Raw genomic sequence first — 16,293 nt, 5'->3', positions numbered from 1 at the left:
ACCAATAAATACCCTAGTTAGCTGATGTTAGACAATAAATACACACATTAATTAGAAAGAGAAAGATCAAAAAAGACTTGATTAACAACAATAAAATAGGATAAAATTCATTTAAATGTAAATGAATATATAGTAGGAGATAAAGCTCAATAACGTAGGAGAATCTATATAGTTAACTTCGCTTAGTGGGATAAAAGATTAGTATGTTGTTATTGTTGTATTTGGTTGATTTTTGTCCAACTTTTACTCAGGTGTACCAAAATTAGGATGATTTATGCTTAGGCTGAAGTCAATTCTTACTTGGTCAAGGTTGTTCCTATATAACTAGGGTTAGATTTAACTTTTAGGCTTGGGCTAATTCCTTCTTCTTATTTAACATTTTCTTAAGTTGATGTATTTGGATTTGTACCATAATGAACCTTTTAGATTTGGCTAAATTAAGGTTGATTAAAGTTGGCTTGGTCAAAATGATAAATTTGACTTAATCAAAATCAGGAGTTTACTTTGGCTGATTTAGATTTCTTAATTAGATCATATGGGACAAATTCAATAGTAAACAATCAATTACCTGATTCTTTAACATTATTCCATAATGTAATCATGTAAATATGTAGAAAGTATTTCCAATTAAGATAGTAAAAGCATATTCATTGATCTTATCAACCAATGCAACTATATTGAAAATAAATGTTCCTTTTTATGCTTCATCAGTGGTCACATTTTGCTCATAATTTTGAAGATTATTGTCATTATTATCATCTTGAGATCTCACTGGATCTTCCTGCTTCTGTTCTCCTTGAATGACTTCCTTTTCTTCTCCCCCAAGTTCCTGAATTTCTCCACCAGTTTCAGGATCTTGTGAAGTTCCATCGGAAGAGTTCTCTATGACGTCTAAGTTTATCCTACTTGAAACTTCAATGCCATCTTCCTTATTGTTTTCTTTGGTTTCTGAAGTTTTTGAAGCCTCATTCTCGTGAAATGTTTCATCACTAGGATGAATTGTTTGATCTTTACCAGCATCTTTGATGCTTCCAGCGTTGGTACTTGAATCTTCTCGTAACTGAACATATATTTTGGGTTGATCACTAGCTGCACCTTCCACTATTCCAGTGTCGTCAGTTTCAGTTTTTGGTACTGTAGGATTTTCTACATCTTGGGAAATTGTGTTGTGCTCTGAATCATGATTTAGTTTGATATCTCTTTGAAGGGCTCCTACTCTTCTTCTTTTAGTCCTTTTACTGTGTCGACGTTTACTTTTGGGTTGCTCAATGGTAAAATCCACACCATTTTTACCTGTATTCGGTTGAATGATGAACTGAGAATTCTCAATATCTTTTGAATCACCATGTCGTTCTGTTGCCTCAATTTCTTCCAAAATTGTTTCTGCACCGTCGGGTTTGTTGTTGCCATTTGGGATGGTAATCTCATTGTCCTTCGGTTTCTCTGGTTGTTCTTCGGCATCCTTTGGGTTTGCTAGACTTGTTTCACTACCTTGAGAAACTTCAATCCTTTCTGACCTAACTTGTGAATCTTCTTCTGTCACACTTTGGCTACCATCAATTCCACTTTTGTCCAAGTCTTCATCCTCGATGTTGGTCTCAAGCTTCACCCATGTTTCATTTCCAAAGTTCACTTCATGACTAATTGATGGATCATTTGCATTGATACCTTGTGTCTCATCTCCCGTAGCATTAGTTTCACTAGCATTTGCACTTGTTAACGATGTAGTATCTTCCAGATCCTCATTTTCCTTAGTGTTGTCAAGCGCCGTGACATTCTTGATGGTGTGGCTATCTTCTGCCAGGATGTTCTCAGGCTGGTGTACTTCTGAAAGCTGATGTTTCAGTTCTTCAATTTCAGCATTCTTTTGATTCAAAAGATCAGTTAGAGCAGAAAGTTGTCGGCTTGAATCCACTGATCCTTCAGCTTTCGCTGTTATTAGATTGATCTGGGTTTCCTTCTCCTGAAGAGATAGTTGCAGCTCATTTTGCATCCTTTCAAGATCAGCAACTGTTGCTTGTTTCTCCATGAGCTTATTGTAAAGCTCTTTTTTCTGGTGTCTCAAAGAGATTGTCTTGTCTCTTAAGCCTTGCAGTCTGGTTCGCAATTCTTTAGCCTTGATTCTTTCTTTCTGTGCATATATATATAAATGGAAAAATTAATGTCTTTCTGTGAATTCGTAAATTTTGATGTCTAAGTGAGCTAGTAACTTGCAATCAAGCTGCTTGATTGTACCACAACTTAATGATGCTAAAGTGTGGTTAGCTTGTGTAAAATACGACACTCAAATAATAATTAAATAATAAGTGTTATTGGACAAATAACTTTATGAGATTTTTCAAAAAATTTTAGAAATTTTTTAGGATTTAATTGGAGCCTTTATGACGCATTTAAGGGGGATGAATCTATTGGGATAGGAGAAAGTCTATTTAGATAACTCAATTACAAGTGGGTGGATCGGTGGGTTTTGGTTTAAGCACAACGAAACAAGAACAACTCAAATAAGAAAATAAGGAGAGATATAGAAAACTCACAAATTTCTTATTAGAATTGCAGAGATTACAAGCCTCTCAAGGTAAGACTCAAGGGTTTGCTTCATGCCTTGCGATGAGTTATAAGGCTCCTTTATAGGAGCGAGAGCCTAGAGAGAACAGGATGCTCTCTGTGGCTTGCTGGCTAAGGGATAAGGTTCCCATCACACTTTACATACTTTACATAAAGCTAGATAAGGGATAATAAGATTCCTTGCCACGATAATCTAGTTTACATAAAGATAGATAGCTAGGAGCTGATTGGATTAATAAACCTAAATTTGCTATTTAAACCTAGATTTTATATCTTATCTTTCCCTTTCCATCTTCGATTCCTTCTTCGTTGATCTCCCTTCTCCTCTCCCGATCCCCTTCCCCTTACGCGCCACTGTCGAGCGTCGACGCCGACAACAATGAATGGTTGAACCTTCGGCATAGCCTACACGGCCTCCAACACCGGATGCGGCTTCAACGGGAATGGAGACTAGCCCTTTTCCGACTTCCTTGGGCTAAGCAGCATCGACATTGTGCCCTAGCTCTTGATCCGTTATCGCCTCACCTGATTGTCAGACTCCTGTGCGCCACCGGCCCCACTTTGACCACAAGCAGGAAGCTATGCAACTGACCCCGTGTGCCATCTCCTGATTCTCTCCCTTGTTGCCCGAGCCCAACTCATCAACGCCTGCCCTCTTCTCCCGATCTCTTTGACCCCGATCACCATCGCCACCTGCAACGCTGGCACCACCTCTTCCGTACCCTAGCCTGGATAAGCGCTGCCTTGCCCTCTTCCTCTCTATCATCGGCCAATCACTAGGTGACCAGAAGATTTGGTCATGGAGAGGAATCCACTGGCATTAGATTGAGGTAAGACATGTTACATATTCGAATAGTGAAGACCTAATTCCATTCTCTGTATTAAAATGTTGAGATTTGATGCTTGCTGATCATTGTAGCTCTGACCATCACTCTACAGTGCTCTTGTGGTACTGTTCGCCGATGATCTAGAGCTCTAGCCATTTTCTCCGACTGTGCATCACCTCCAGCTCAGCCACTAGTGATCATTATTAGATTTGGTGAGTATCAGGATGAATTCTGGTTAACACTAATCGAATTAGGGGAATGAATTAGATTAGGATTAATGATGAGATTATTGGATGAATTGGAGTAATCAGAATTAAGGTGAAGGTAATTGTGAGACATTAGTGTTTTTAATTAGGTTTGGGGTTTGTTTGTGTTATCCTATGTACATTTCATCTAAGTGTAGATATCTATTCTCTGATACAGGACTTTGTTACGAGACGAGCGTCTTGACGTGGGCATTGTTTAGAATGATCTACGAAAAGGGCGAGTACTTCTTCCTTGGCCTTTATAGTTCTTTGAACTTAGTGCATGGATTATCTGATGAATTAGGTTACTTTACCTTGACTCCACTCGTATTTTATTTGTGTTTGATACTTATATGATTGATCTTTGAGATGATCTGCTTATTATCTGTACAGTCTCATCAATAGTTATTCCTACTCTGTAGTGTACACACGTATATGGTGTGTACTGTGGTGTTATTATGATGATTATGCATATATTAGTGTACACACGTGTATAGGTGTTGCTACGTATTGTAGATATTGTTGGCAGACACATTTTGGATCTTTTCAAGCATATAGGTATATATATGATTGATAGATCATGTTTTTAGATATATATATGTTTAGTGTGCACACATATCTAATATGCTTTATTGGAGGATTATGTTGATTATACTTGGGTTGTATATACGTACATGTATGGTGAGTATTACTGGAGGTATCTTGTTGATTAAACCTGTGGTGTGGAGTGTGTACAAATGTCTGATGTATTATTAGAGGTATCTTGTTGATTATATCTATTTTGTGTGTGCACTTGTGTCTATTATGTTTTATTGGAAGTATTATATTGATTATACTCATGGTGTATATGCATATATATCAGGTGAGTATTATTGGAGGTGTATTGTCGATTATACCTACGTTGTTGTATGCACATGTGTCTAGTGTGTACTGTTGGAGGTATCATGTGGATTATACCTATGTTGTGTGTGTACCGGGTGTGTACTATTAGAGATATCATGTTGATTATACCCGTGTGGTGTGACGTGTCTGGTGTGTACTATTGGGCGATCATGTCGATCATACTTATGTTGTGTGTGCTCACGTGCCTGTTATGTGTGCACGTGTGTTGGGAGTATTATTGGTAGTATCATGATGATTCTACCTATGTTGAGTGTATACATTGTGTCATTGACTATATATCCTGTCAATTAAGTCTCCTACGAGTGGGTGACCGACTATGATGTTGAGAGAATTGATAGTGACCTGTCAACTAAGTCTCATACTGGTGAGTGACCCATTATGATGTTGAGAGAATTGACAGTGATCGTGAGATGTATACCCTATCAATTAAGTCTCCTATGAATGGGTGGTCGACTATGATGTTGAAAGAGTTGACATTGACTTGTCAACTAAGTCTCCTACTACTAAGTGACCCACTATGATGTTGACAGTGGTGGTGAAATACTTGTTGGGTTGTTATACCCTAGGTTGCCCATGGATTATCTGTGGTAGAGTGTTCTCGCGCAGCTGGTAGCTAGATAGCTACATCTTGTCTGCCACGGGTTATCTGTAGTAGAGTGTTCTGCGCAAACAGAGATCCTGACATTTTAGGCTGCACACTGGTTATCTGTGATAGAGTGTTCTCACGCAGCCGTAGCTAGATAGCTACATCTTGTCTGCCCACGGGTTATCTGTGGTAGAGTCTCGTGCAGATAGGGACCCTAACATTTTGGACTACCCACCGGTTATCTGTGATAGAGTGTTCTCGTGCAATCCCTAGATAGATAGCTAGATGTCCTAGTCATTTGTATTTGCTTATGGTGAAGTGTTGCTCTCACATATGTTGTATTGTCATACGATGGATTGCTTGTGGTTGAGCATTGCTCCAACATATGACGTATTCTTGTGATGGAGCGATGCTCTTACGTTTGATGATCTGTTACTGTTTTATTATGCATGGTTATACTGTCACATATATTGCTCAGGTGTTATGAGCAGATCTATTGCTGATCCCTAGTGATTTACTGATCGTTATACCATATGTGTTAGACCGGTATGGGTATGTATATTTGTTATGTCATATATATATGATCATGTTCGTATTTCCCTACTGAGACTGTATATCTTTTATCCCTTACACTTTTGCCCATGCACTACCATGTTCTTATTACCCGCTGAGTGATCTGCACTCACCACCCCTTGTACTGATTTTGGTAACAGGTAGATGATGGAGGAGTTGCTTGGAGGATCCTGGTTGCTAGTCCCATGTCACATCTGAGATCAGTTGTCCATGCTATTTCGTATTACGCTATTGGTACTTTGTATTTGGTTTTAGTATTGTGTTATGTGTTTTGTATATAGTTTTGAGCTTGTGGCCATTTTTATTCTGTTTGGGTTTTATTGTGGTGTTAGCCATGTCGACATGCAGTCAGTCTATTTTGTTGTGTTATTTTTTATGTTTTGCTTATGTCTTCCGTTGTGTTTTGTTTCAGCCATATGGGTTGTTTATCAACTGCGTGGTTGTGTTTACTTCCAGCCGTGTGGGCTGATTATAAACTGCGTAGCTGTGTTTACGTCCATCTGTGTGGGCTGTTGATAGCTTGTGAGTAGCCTTGTGGCATTGTATACATGTTCCATTTGTCACTGCTATAGGGGAGGTGTTGTCAGATTTTCATCAAACAACCTTACCCTCGGGGTGTGACAATTTATTGGTATCATAGCCACAGGTTTACGAGGCATATTTTTTCATGTTTCGGATTTTGTGATTTATTTTCTCGATGTAACTTTTCGAGTTTTGGGACCAAACAGCGGTAGGACATCTCCAAGATATAGAAAAATAAGGTATATTCTAACTGTTATCATTCTTGTTTAGGTTCATTATCTTGTTTAATTATGTTGGAATGTATAGTTATTTCTATACCTATCTGTTAAGTATTCATTGACTTGGTGTTAGTATTGTTAGTATGATGACACTTAGTGAGTCAGCCTTATTTGTAGTCATGGTCGAGGATGACCACGGATGTGACTAGTTGACAGTTTGGGACTCGAACCTGATGTAGAGAATGTAGAATTTTTTATAGCACCAACTGATATCGAGTTGGGAAACAGGGGTCGGGTCCGTCAACAAATTATTGGAGATCAAAGTTTACAGTCTCGGGAAATACTACTAGTTATACTAACCCCGGCTATTACCTGCTGGGAGGAAGATAGAGCATGTATACCCTTGTTGTCTCGGTCAGTAGAGGACCGACGTACTCTTATTGGTTAAGTTAGTAGAATACTGATTTATTTTTGTTGGATCGATCAGTAGAGGACCGACTTATACTATTTCATAGAGATTCTTACTTTTAGGTTACTTGTAAGTATGTTTGAGTACATGATTTGTACCAACTTAAAAAAGACTGAATTACATATATACCATTGTTAGCTTGACCGGTCTATAGAAGATCGATGTATCCTATTCCATGGGGATTTTGACCATGGATTGTGATTCGGTGATAAGGAGAGACCCCGGTCAGCAGGGTAGTCAACGACATGGTGAAGGTTAAAGTCCGATCGGGCAACCCCCTCTCCCGCTCGGGAGGAAGAGGGTCCAGGCGGATACCAGTACAGCTCGGCTCCATACCGAGCTTCCAACGCTCAGAACAGACGAAGTAGGCGCCGAGCGGCCAGACCACTCGAACGTGTTGGGGCAATCTAGGTGCCCTAGGTTTTGATGTTTGGGCAAAGGTTTAAGTTAGGTTTATTGTTGTATTTGATATGCATTGTGAGTGTGCAGGATACAGGTACAATAAGGAAAGTCCAAGTGTAATCTTGGCAGATGAGAAAAGTCTAAGGATGAATCTTGGCGGTGTAAGTCCAAGGATGAGTCTTGGCGGTGTAAGTCCAAGTATGTAGCCTTGGCAACGTAAGTCCAAGTGTGACTTGGCAATGGATGAAGTCCCGGAGGTGAGGAGCCTCTTGGCAAAGGAAGACCCGACAATAAGGACAAGGCCGAAAGAAACTCCAGAAGGCAAGATATGAAGGATGGGGAGACATCCGAGGGATGCGAGGCTGATGAAGGAGGCTAGAAGGCTAGGTCTAGGTTGGTCGGGCGAGGACGAGTGCTTAGTGATTGTACTCGGGGCGAAATCTTATGGTTTTAGATTTCACTGTAGCAGTAATGTAGCGACACTGTAGCAGCACTGTTGTGACACTGTAGCAGCATTGTAGCAGTCGACTGGTTACTGTAGCAGTCGACTGGTACACTGTAGCAGTCGACTGGTAGAGGGGAAACAGCTTAGTGTTTTCCTCTCGAGCTCTATTTAATAGAGCTCGGGGTGCTTGGGCATGGTTGACGAAATAGACTTGGTTAAAGCCTATTAGAGTCTCCCAAGCCCTCGTGTGATCGGTGTGCTTGTATTCAAGTATTTGTGGCAAGGTTTCTCCACCGACAAGGAGCTTGAGCTAGCCGGAGGTTTTCCGGGGAGTCATCCACCGACGGATCGGGATCGTTCATCTTACGGACAGCCGTGGAGTAGAAGCTTTATCTCTGAACCACGTTAAATCAACGTGTTAGGTTTGCTTTCTCTTATTAGTATTCGTTTTTGTATTTCCGCTGTGAACTAACATTATAGGAAGCAATCGATTTGGGTGAGATGCTATTCACCCCCCCCTCTAGCGACGTCAAGATCCCAACAAGTGGTATCAGAGCTAGGTGAGCTCTTATTGAACTAATCGCCAAGAGAGCGGCTAGAGGAAGAAGATGGAGTCGGAGAGACCTCTCGGATGGGACATCTAAATCCCACCTCCATACGAGCGCGAGGACTTCGACTATTGGAGGAAGCGCATGGAGATGTGGTTCCAAATGAATTGGAACCAATGGATTGCATTGGAGGAACCGTTTAAAGCTCCAACGGACAAGAAGGGAAAGCCTCTCCGACGTCGATATTAGACAGATGAGCAAAGGGAGCAATCGGAGACGGACAAGGAGGTAACTAGAATTTTAATTAATTTATTACCTCCTAATGCGATATTGAATGTAGGTGAATACGAGAATGCAAGTGACCTTTGGAAAAAGGTAATTGCGCTTCATGAGAGTCCTACACAAATCCAAGAAAAGGAGGAACCCAAGGAGAAGGACTCATTGGTCCAAGAAGAGAAGGACCAATCGAATGTTGACACGAGCTCAACATCCGAGGAGGAGAAGGAAGATGAGGAAGTATCATCCACATCTTCAAGGGAAGAAGAAGTGGAATCGTTCACATCTTCAAGTGAAGAGGAAGAAGAGCAATCCAAGGAAGAGGAGATCTTGGAAGCTCAACCCTCCACCTCAACTACCAAGAGGAGCACAAAGGATCACATCAAATGTTTGAGTGTGGTAAGATGGGGCACTACAAGAGTAGGTGTCCTTCGCTCAAGAAGGTAAAGGAGGTAAACCCTAAACTCACTAAAGTTAATTTAGAAACTAATGTGAGTTGTAGGAAGAAGAAGGAGAAGAAGCACATTAGGTGCTTTACATGTGGTGAGTGGGGTCACTACCACACAAAGTGCCAAAGGAGAGGAGAGCTCAAGAAATTGGCGCACTTGAAGAAATGGGAAAAAAAGAGGAGCACAATTCAAGGGGGAGCTTCAAAGGTAAAAGGGAAGGTAATCCCTATTTTGAAGCTTGATCCAAGCTCTAATTCTTATATGCTTGTTAGAAATAATGTAGATTATTTACCCAAGCATAATCATGGATTTAGGTATAATGATAGGAATAGGGTTAAAACGGTAGATAACCCTACGAAATCATACACTAAGGGTAGACCTATTAAGACTCAAACCACTTTGCCTAAGGGAAGGAAAGTGGGTGAAAATCTAAGCATTAATCCCAAGAAAGGGAGACATATGCCTAGGAAGATGGGTAGGTCTAGGCATGTCCAAGGTGGACATGTTGACTTTAGGGTTAGAACCCTAGAATTAGAAAATCAAGTCTTGAAGGCAAAGCTTGAGGAAATGGAGAAACCCCTAGAGAGGTTCATTATTGGACCTAAAGGACTTGACATGTATTTGGGTAGTCAAAGACCTAAAAATGTCAAATTAGGTCCATCCAAGACCAAAAGTAGGTCAAGTGCTAAGGTAGCACATGATATTGGTAAGGGAGGTGTGACCAAGGACAAGGGAGAGTCATCCAATGCCAATAAAAAGGAGTATGCTAGGGTGGCATATAATTATGGCAAGGATGAGGTGTCCAAGGTTAAGGACAAGAAGAAATTAACCAAAGACAAGGTGTCTAAGGTTAAGAAGGTGAGTTTAGTAGGCCAAGTGTCACCCGAGGTGCACCGAAGTGGCCTAGCCATAGTGGATGAGTCACCAAGGGAGGTGACTAAGGTTAAGATTCCTAAAGTTAGGAAGAGCCTCTGGAACCCATGGTAGATGGGTTATCAAATGTGTCAAGTGGTTAGGAGACAGACTTAAGCCTCTAACCTAGTGGGTTGACACAATTGGGATGTGTTTCGTGCATGGAAATATGAATTGGGTTAATATTACATAAAAATTAGTTTTTGATGTATAGATATTATATAAACTCATGCTAGGGAAGTATTGTGGTTTAGTATGGGCAGATACATCAAGAGGAAGCCAAAACTAAGACTTTAGGTCAATGTTCAATTGAACTATTTAGCTAGTTTTGAACTTTGTGTCAATCTTGGGATCTGTGATAAATATATTTTTATATATATTTTTCCCAAGTAGACAAGGATAAAATAGACCTCTCCACAAAATTTGGGATTTTTTGGAGGTTTGTGGAATTTTTGGCGCATTTCTGAAAGTAAGTAAAAAAGGCTGATTTTTGCCCAAAAAAAGTACCAGTCGACTGGTAACAATGTTTTTGAGCACAGAATATCTCTATAAGCTCATTTTGATGAGGTCAGTCGACTGGTTCCTATACCAGTCGACTGGTAACAGTGTATTTCGAACACAGAAGGTTCTGTGAGTGGAAATCGAAGGAGGCAGTCGACTGGTACCTAGTTCAGTCGACTGATACGAGCTTAAAAGTATTTTTCAACGTTGTTCTTGACCGTGTCAACTCGTTTAAATGTATGAGATCCATGGGAGATAAATACATGAGTTTAGAGTCAATTTGGATGACATGTTTTCAACAATTGGGATATTGTTGGAGCTCTTTTTGATATATGGCAAAGGGGGAGAAGTTTAGGTTTAAGTGGGAAACATATACACCTTTGCAAGAAATCCTAGCTCAAGGGAGAGCTTAGGTGAAGGGGGAGCCTAGGGATTTAGGTTCCATTATTTATGCATGAGTTGATTTGCATATTTATTTGCATATGTATTGCATTTATATTTCCCTAACTTAAACAGGTTGTCAAACATCAAAAAGGGGGAGATTGTTGGAGCAATCTAGGTGCCCTAGATTTTGATGTTTGGGCAAAGGTTTAAGTTAGATTTATTGTTGTATTTGATATGCATTGTGAGTGTGCAGGATACAGGTACAATAAGGAAAGTTCAAGTGTAATCTTGGCAGAGGAGAAAAGTCCAAGGATGAGTCTTGGCGGTGTAAGTCCAAGGATGAGTCTTGGCGGTGTAAATCCAAGTATGTAGTCTTGGCAACGTAAGTCCAAGTGTGACTTGGCAATGGATGAAGTCCCGGAGGTGAGGAGCCTCTTGGCAAAGGAAGACCCGACAATAAGGACAAGGCCGAAGGAAGCTCCAGAAGGCAAGACATGAAGGATGGGGAGACATCCGAGGGATGCGAGGTTGATGGAGGAAGCTAGAAGGCTAGGCCTAGGTTGGTCAAGCGAGGACGAGTGCTAAGTGATTATACTCGGGGCGAAATCTTATGGTTTTAGGTTTCACTGTAGCAGTAATGTAGCGACACTGTAGCAGTCGGCTGGTTACTGTAGCAGCCGACTGATACACTGTAGCAGTCGACTGGTACACTGTAGCAATCAACTGGTAGTCGACCGTTGGGTAACGGTCTTCACTTAAAGGACCAGTCGACTGGTGTATACACCAATCGATTGGTAGCGGGGAAACAGCTTAGTATTTTCCTCTCGAGCTCTATTAAATAGAGCTCGGGGTGCTTGGGCATGGTTAACGAAATAGACTTGGTTAAAGCCTATTAGAGTCTCTCAAGCCCTCGTGTGATCGGTGTGCTTGTATTCAAGTGTTTGTGACAAGGTTTTTCCACCGACAAGGAGCTTCAGCTAGCCGGAGGTTTTCCGGGGAGTCATCCACCGACGGATCGGGATCGTCCACCTTACGGACAGCCGTGGAGTAGGAGCTTTATCTCCGAACCACGTTAAATTAACGTGTTAGGTTTGCTTTCTCTTATTAGTATTTGTTTTTGTATTTTCGCTGTGAACTAACATTATAGGAAGCGATCGATTTGGGTGAGACGTTATTCACCCCCCCTCTAGCGACGTCAAGGTCCCAACAGAACGCACATCACCAAAACATTGACGACCGAGCAGGCTACATTCGGACACAGCTCCGGCCTACATAACGTGGAACCAGGACAGTGGGATGTTGGCCGAGCGGCCATTCCGCTCAGCCCGAGGACAAGGCCCGCCAAACGACCAAGGGTTGGCCGAGCGTCCATCCCACTCGGTCCACTAACAGACAAAAGGAGGATCAGCTGATATCCTCTTAGAGACTCACACCATCGACAGACAGCATGGTTGACGACATGGGCAGACAGAGGATCGTACGGTGGAAGCTTCCACTGTCTTGTCAGAGTTATGCTCGGGTCGTTAAGGTATGGTGTCAGGGACATTTTTCTAACACGTCTCTTCAGGGTATGCTTTGAGGGGTGTGCACACATCAGGGAGTGTGCATGCGTTCCCAAGGAGTCCTATATAAAGACCCCCCAAGCTTCAGCGGAGGTATCCATAATCTCTACTGTAGCCACAGTTACTCTGTCATTTTGCTTCCTCGTTTCTTCTACATCGCCGGTGTTTGACTTGAGCGTCGGAGGGTCATCGCCGGGGAACTCCTCCCTGGCTCGGCACTGACGTTGTTGTGGTTGCAGGCTTCATTGACAAGAAGTTCACCACTAGTCATCAGGAGCGCCACGTCCCCAGTATCCATTGCCTCGACTCTCGGACAGGATCAAATTGTATATACTTGATTGAAGAACTTAGAAGGTACATTTGGATAAATGCCCCCATTGATATGGAAAAGTGTAGCGCTAGTTGCTTAACACTTACGAGATACAACTGTTATAGGATGTAGAAATTGAAGAGTACATTCAGATATATGATTTGTACTCATGCGAAAAAGATAAAGATTGCTGCTTATCCTTTAAGTGACCAGGCACTATTGGTGCAATATCCCTAGGTCAAGGTTGACCTGGTTGACTAAGCTTGAGTTGACTCAAGCTTGAGTGTTGATAATAAAGAACCTTGTAAATGGATCGCCTTGAAATTCAGCTTGGGGAAAGGTATTGATGCCACACTCAAGCAAGATGAGAAGGTTAGTGATAAGTCATGGGGTTTGATCGCCACAAGTTGCCTTGATAAGATCGGAATTAGTTCTTTGTCTAAGAACTAGAAGGAAGCTCTCACCAAAGAGAAACTAAAATTTTCATTCAAATTTACTTGATTTTCCATACAAGAGTTCTCCTATTTAATATCCCTTAAGATTCACTATGCACTAATTATGCAATAAATATCATGCTTGCATGCATGGTATTTATTATCCACTAATGCAACCACTAATCCCTAATACTAGCTTAATGCAACCATGCATGCATGGTATTTATTATACTAGCTTAGGAACTCTCAAAAATATATTAAAAACCCACAAAGGACATCAAAAGTCACTTTAGAAAAACCCCCCTAAAAATGCATATGAAAATGATCCTCATGTTGGTCCAATTTCACTTTCAATTTGAAGGAATGTGATCCATTTAGTTGTTGCCTCCATTGTGCATTGATCCTCCTTTTCCTTGAGCCTCATTATTAAGCCTTCCAAAGTTTGTTTCATTCTCTTAGTCTTGGACCTCGTCATGGGTCCCCCAATTCCCTTCATTGCCTCTTCTTGGCTCACATCATTCCCTCCTTCTTTAGGTGAATTCGTCCTCGAATTTAGGTCGTCATCACCTACATAAAAAAGACTCAAATCAGCCACATTAAACGTTGCACTAACACCATACTCATCGGGCAAATCAATTTTGTAAGCATTGTCATTAATTCTTTCCAACACTTGGAATGGTCCATCTCCTCTTGGTTGAAGCTTTGATTTCCTTTGGGTAGGAAACCGTTCCTTCCTCATATGAACCCACATCCAATCATCGGGTTCAAGGACAACTCTTGTTCTCCCTTTATTGGCTCGATTTGCATATTGCTCCATTTTCTTCTCAATTTGAGCTTTAACTTGCTCATGAAGCTTCTTCACATATTCTGCCTTTGTTTCGTCATCCTTGTGAACTAAAGAAGAAGTGTTAAGTAAAGGAAGCAAATCAAGAGGTGTTAGTGGATTGAACCCATAAACAATCTCAAAAGGAGAAAATTGAGTAGTAGAATGGACCGCCCTATTATAAGCAAATTCAACATGAGGTAAACATTCTTCCCAAGATTTAATGTTCTTCTTAATAATTGCTCTAAGAAGAGTGGAAAGTGTCCTATTTACCACCTCAGTTAGGCTGTCAGTTTGTGGATGGCATATGGTAGAGAAAAGAAGTTTTGTTCCCAGCTTGTTCCATAAGGTCCTCCAAAAATGACTTAAAAATTTGATGTCACGATCTAAAACAATGCTCCTAGGCATGCCATGAAGTATTACCACCTCTTTGAAAAACAAATCTGCCACATGAGTTGCACCATCCACTTTGTGGCAAGGTATGAAGTGTGCCATTTTGGATAATCTATCAATTATCACAAAAATGAAGTCCTTACCTTTTTGAGTACGTGGTAACCCTAAAACAAAATCCATAGACAAGTCAGTCCAAGGGAAATTATGAATAGGCAAAGGCGTGTAAAGTCCATGAGGTAATGTCTTAGATTTTGCTTTTCTACACACAATGCACTGTGCACAAAATTTCTGCACATCGTGTTTCATGTGTGGCCAATGAAAATGTTCAAGAAGCATTTCTAAGATCTTTTGAACCCCAAAGTGTCCCATTAAATCCCCCCCCCCCCCCCTCATGTGCTTACCTAACTAGCAATTTACGTATAGATCCTCTAGGCACACAAAGTTTGTTATTTTTAAACAAGTAGTTGTCATGCCTAACAAACCCATTTTGTGATTTCTTTTCACACACAGCATATAATTAGAAAAACTCATTATCATGTACATACAATTCCTTAATATGTTCAAAGCCAAGCAATTTAGTTTCAAGTGTAGCTAACAAGTTATACCTTCTTGAAAGTGCATTTGCTACAACATTTACCTTTCCTTGCTTATGCTTAATCACATAAGGAAATTGTTCAAGAAATTCGACCCATTTGGCATGCCTTTTGTTGAGCTTCCCTTGCCCTTTCAAATACTTCAAAGATTCATAATCACTATAAATAAAAAATTCTTTAGGCAAAAGATAATGCTGACATGTTTGCAATGCTCTAAGAAGTGCATACAATTCTATATCATAAGTGGAATAGTTGAGAGTGGCGTCACTTAGTTTCTCACTAAAATATGCAATGGGATGACCATCTTGAAGTAAAACAACCCCAATACCCACATAAGATGCATCACATTCAATTTCAAATGATTTGGAAAAATCAGGTAAAGCAAGAATGGGTGCATGTGTGAGTTTATCCTTAAGTGTCTGAAATGCATTTTCTTGATTCTCTCCACATCTAAAACCCATGTTTTTCTTAACAATTTCATTTAGGAGTGTTGTCACTGTGCTGAAGTCCTTCACAAACCTCCTATAGAAACTTGCCAACCCATGGAAGCTCCTAACCTCACTCACAGTTTTAGGAGTTGGCCAATCTCTAATGGCCTTAACTTTCCCTTCATCAACCTGCACTCCTTTAGAACTTATGACAAAACCAAGAAAAACAACATGATTAGTGCAAAAAGAACACTTTTCCAAGTTAGCATATAGTTTTTCCTTTCTAAGGACATGCAAGACAGATTGGAGATGTGCAATATGCTCAACAAAACTCTTGGAATATACTAAAATATCATCAAAGTATACTACCACAAATTTTTCAAGAAATTCTCGTAAGACATGGATCATAAGCCTCATAAAAGTGCTTGGTGCATTAGTTAACCCAAAAGGCATTACCAACCATTCATACAATCCATATTTGATTTTGAAAACTGTTTTCCATTCATCCCCTTCCCTTATCCTAATTTGATGGTACTCACTTTTCAAATCAATTTTAGAAAAGAAGCAAGCACCATGCAATTCATCAAGCAAATCATCAAGTCTAGGGATAGGATGTCTATACCGAATTGTGATGTTGTTGATGGCTCTACAGTCAGTGCACATCCTCCATGATCCATCCTTTTTAGGCACCAAAATTACGGGTACAGCACAAGGACTTAAACTTTCTCTAACCCATCTTTTTTGTAATAACTCCTCCACTTGATTTTGTATCTCCTTTGTTTCTTGAGGGTTGCTCCTATAAGCTGGCCTATTGGGCAGAGAAGCGCCAGGAATAAGATCTATTTGGTGTTCAATCCCCCTCATTGGAGGCAAACCGTGAGGTTCTTCCTTGGGAAACACATCCTCAAAATCCTGCAAAATAACA

The 16,293-nt window shown here is 40.6% G+C and overlaps 1 protein-coding gene across 1 annotated transcript in view; it reads right to left on the bottom strand.

The window, feature by feature from the left end:
- Positions 1-677: 677 nt before the first annotated feature.
- Positions 678-16,293, bottom strand: part of LOC122033511 (putative uncharacterized protein DDB_G0290989) — a 28,375-nt gene continuing 12,759 nt past the window's right edge. The window contains exon 3 of the mRNA XM_042592549.1: positions 678-2,131. Within this exon, the coding sequence (XP_042448483.1) occupies positions 698-2,131 (1,434 nt within the window). The 3' untranslated portion in view covers positions 678-697. The remainder of the gene's footprint in view (positions 2,132-16,293) is intronic.

The sequence above is a fragment of the Zingiber officinale genome, chromosome 11B (genome assembly GCF_018446385.1).
Source record: "Zingiber officinale cultivar Zhangliang chromosome 11B, Zo_v1.1, whole genome shotgun sequence".
Lineage (NCBI taxonomy): Eukaryota > Viridiplantae > Streptophyta > Magnoliopsida > Zingiberales > Zingiberaceae > Zingiber > Zingiber officinale.
The sequence above is the reverse complement of the archived record's forward strand: the minus strand, read 5'-3'. Positions and strand labels throughout refer to the sequence as shown.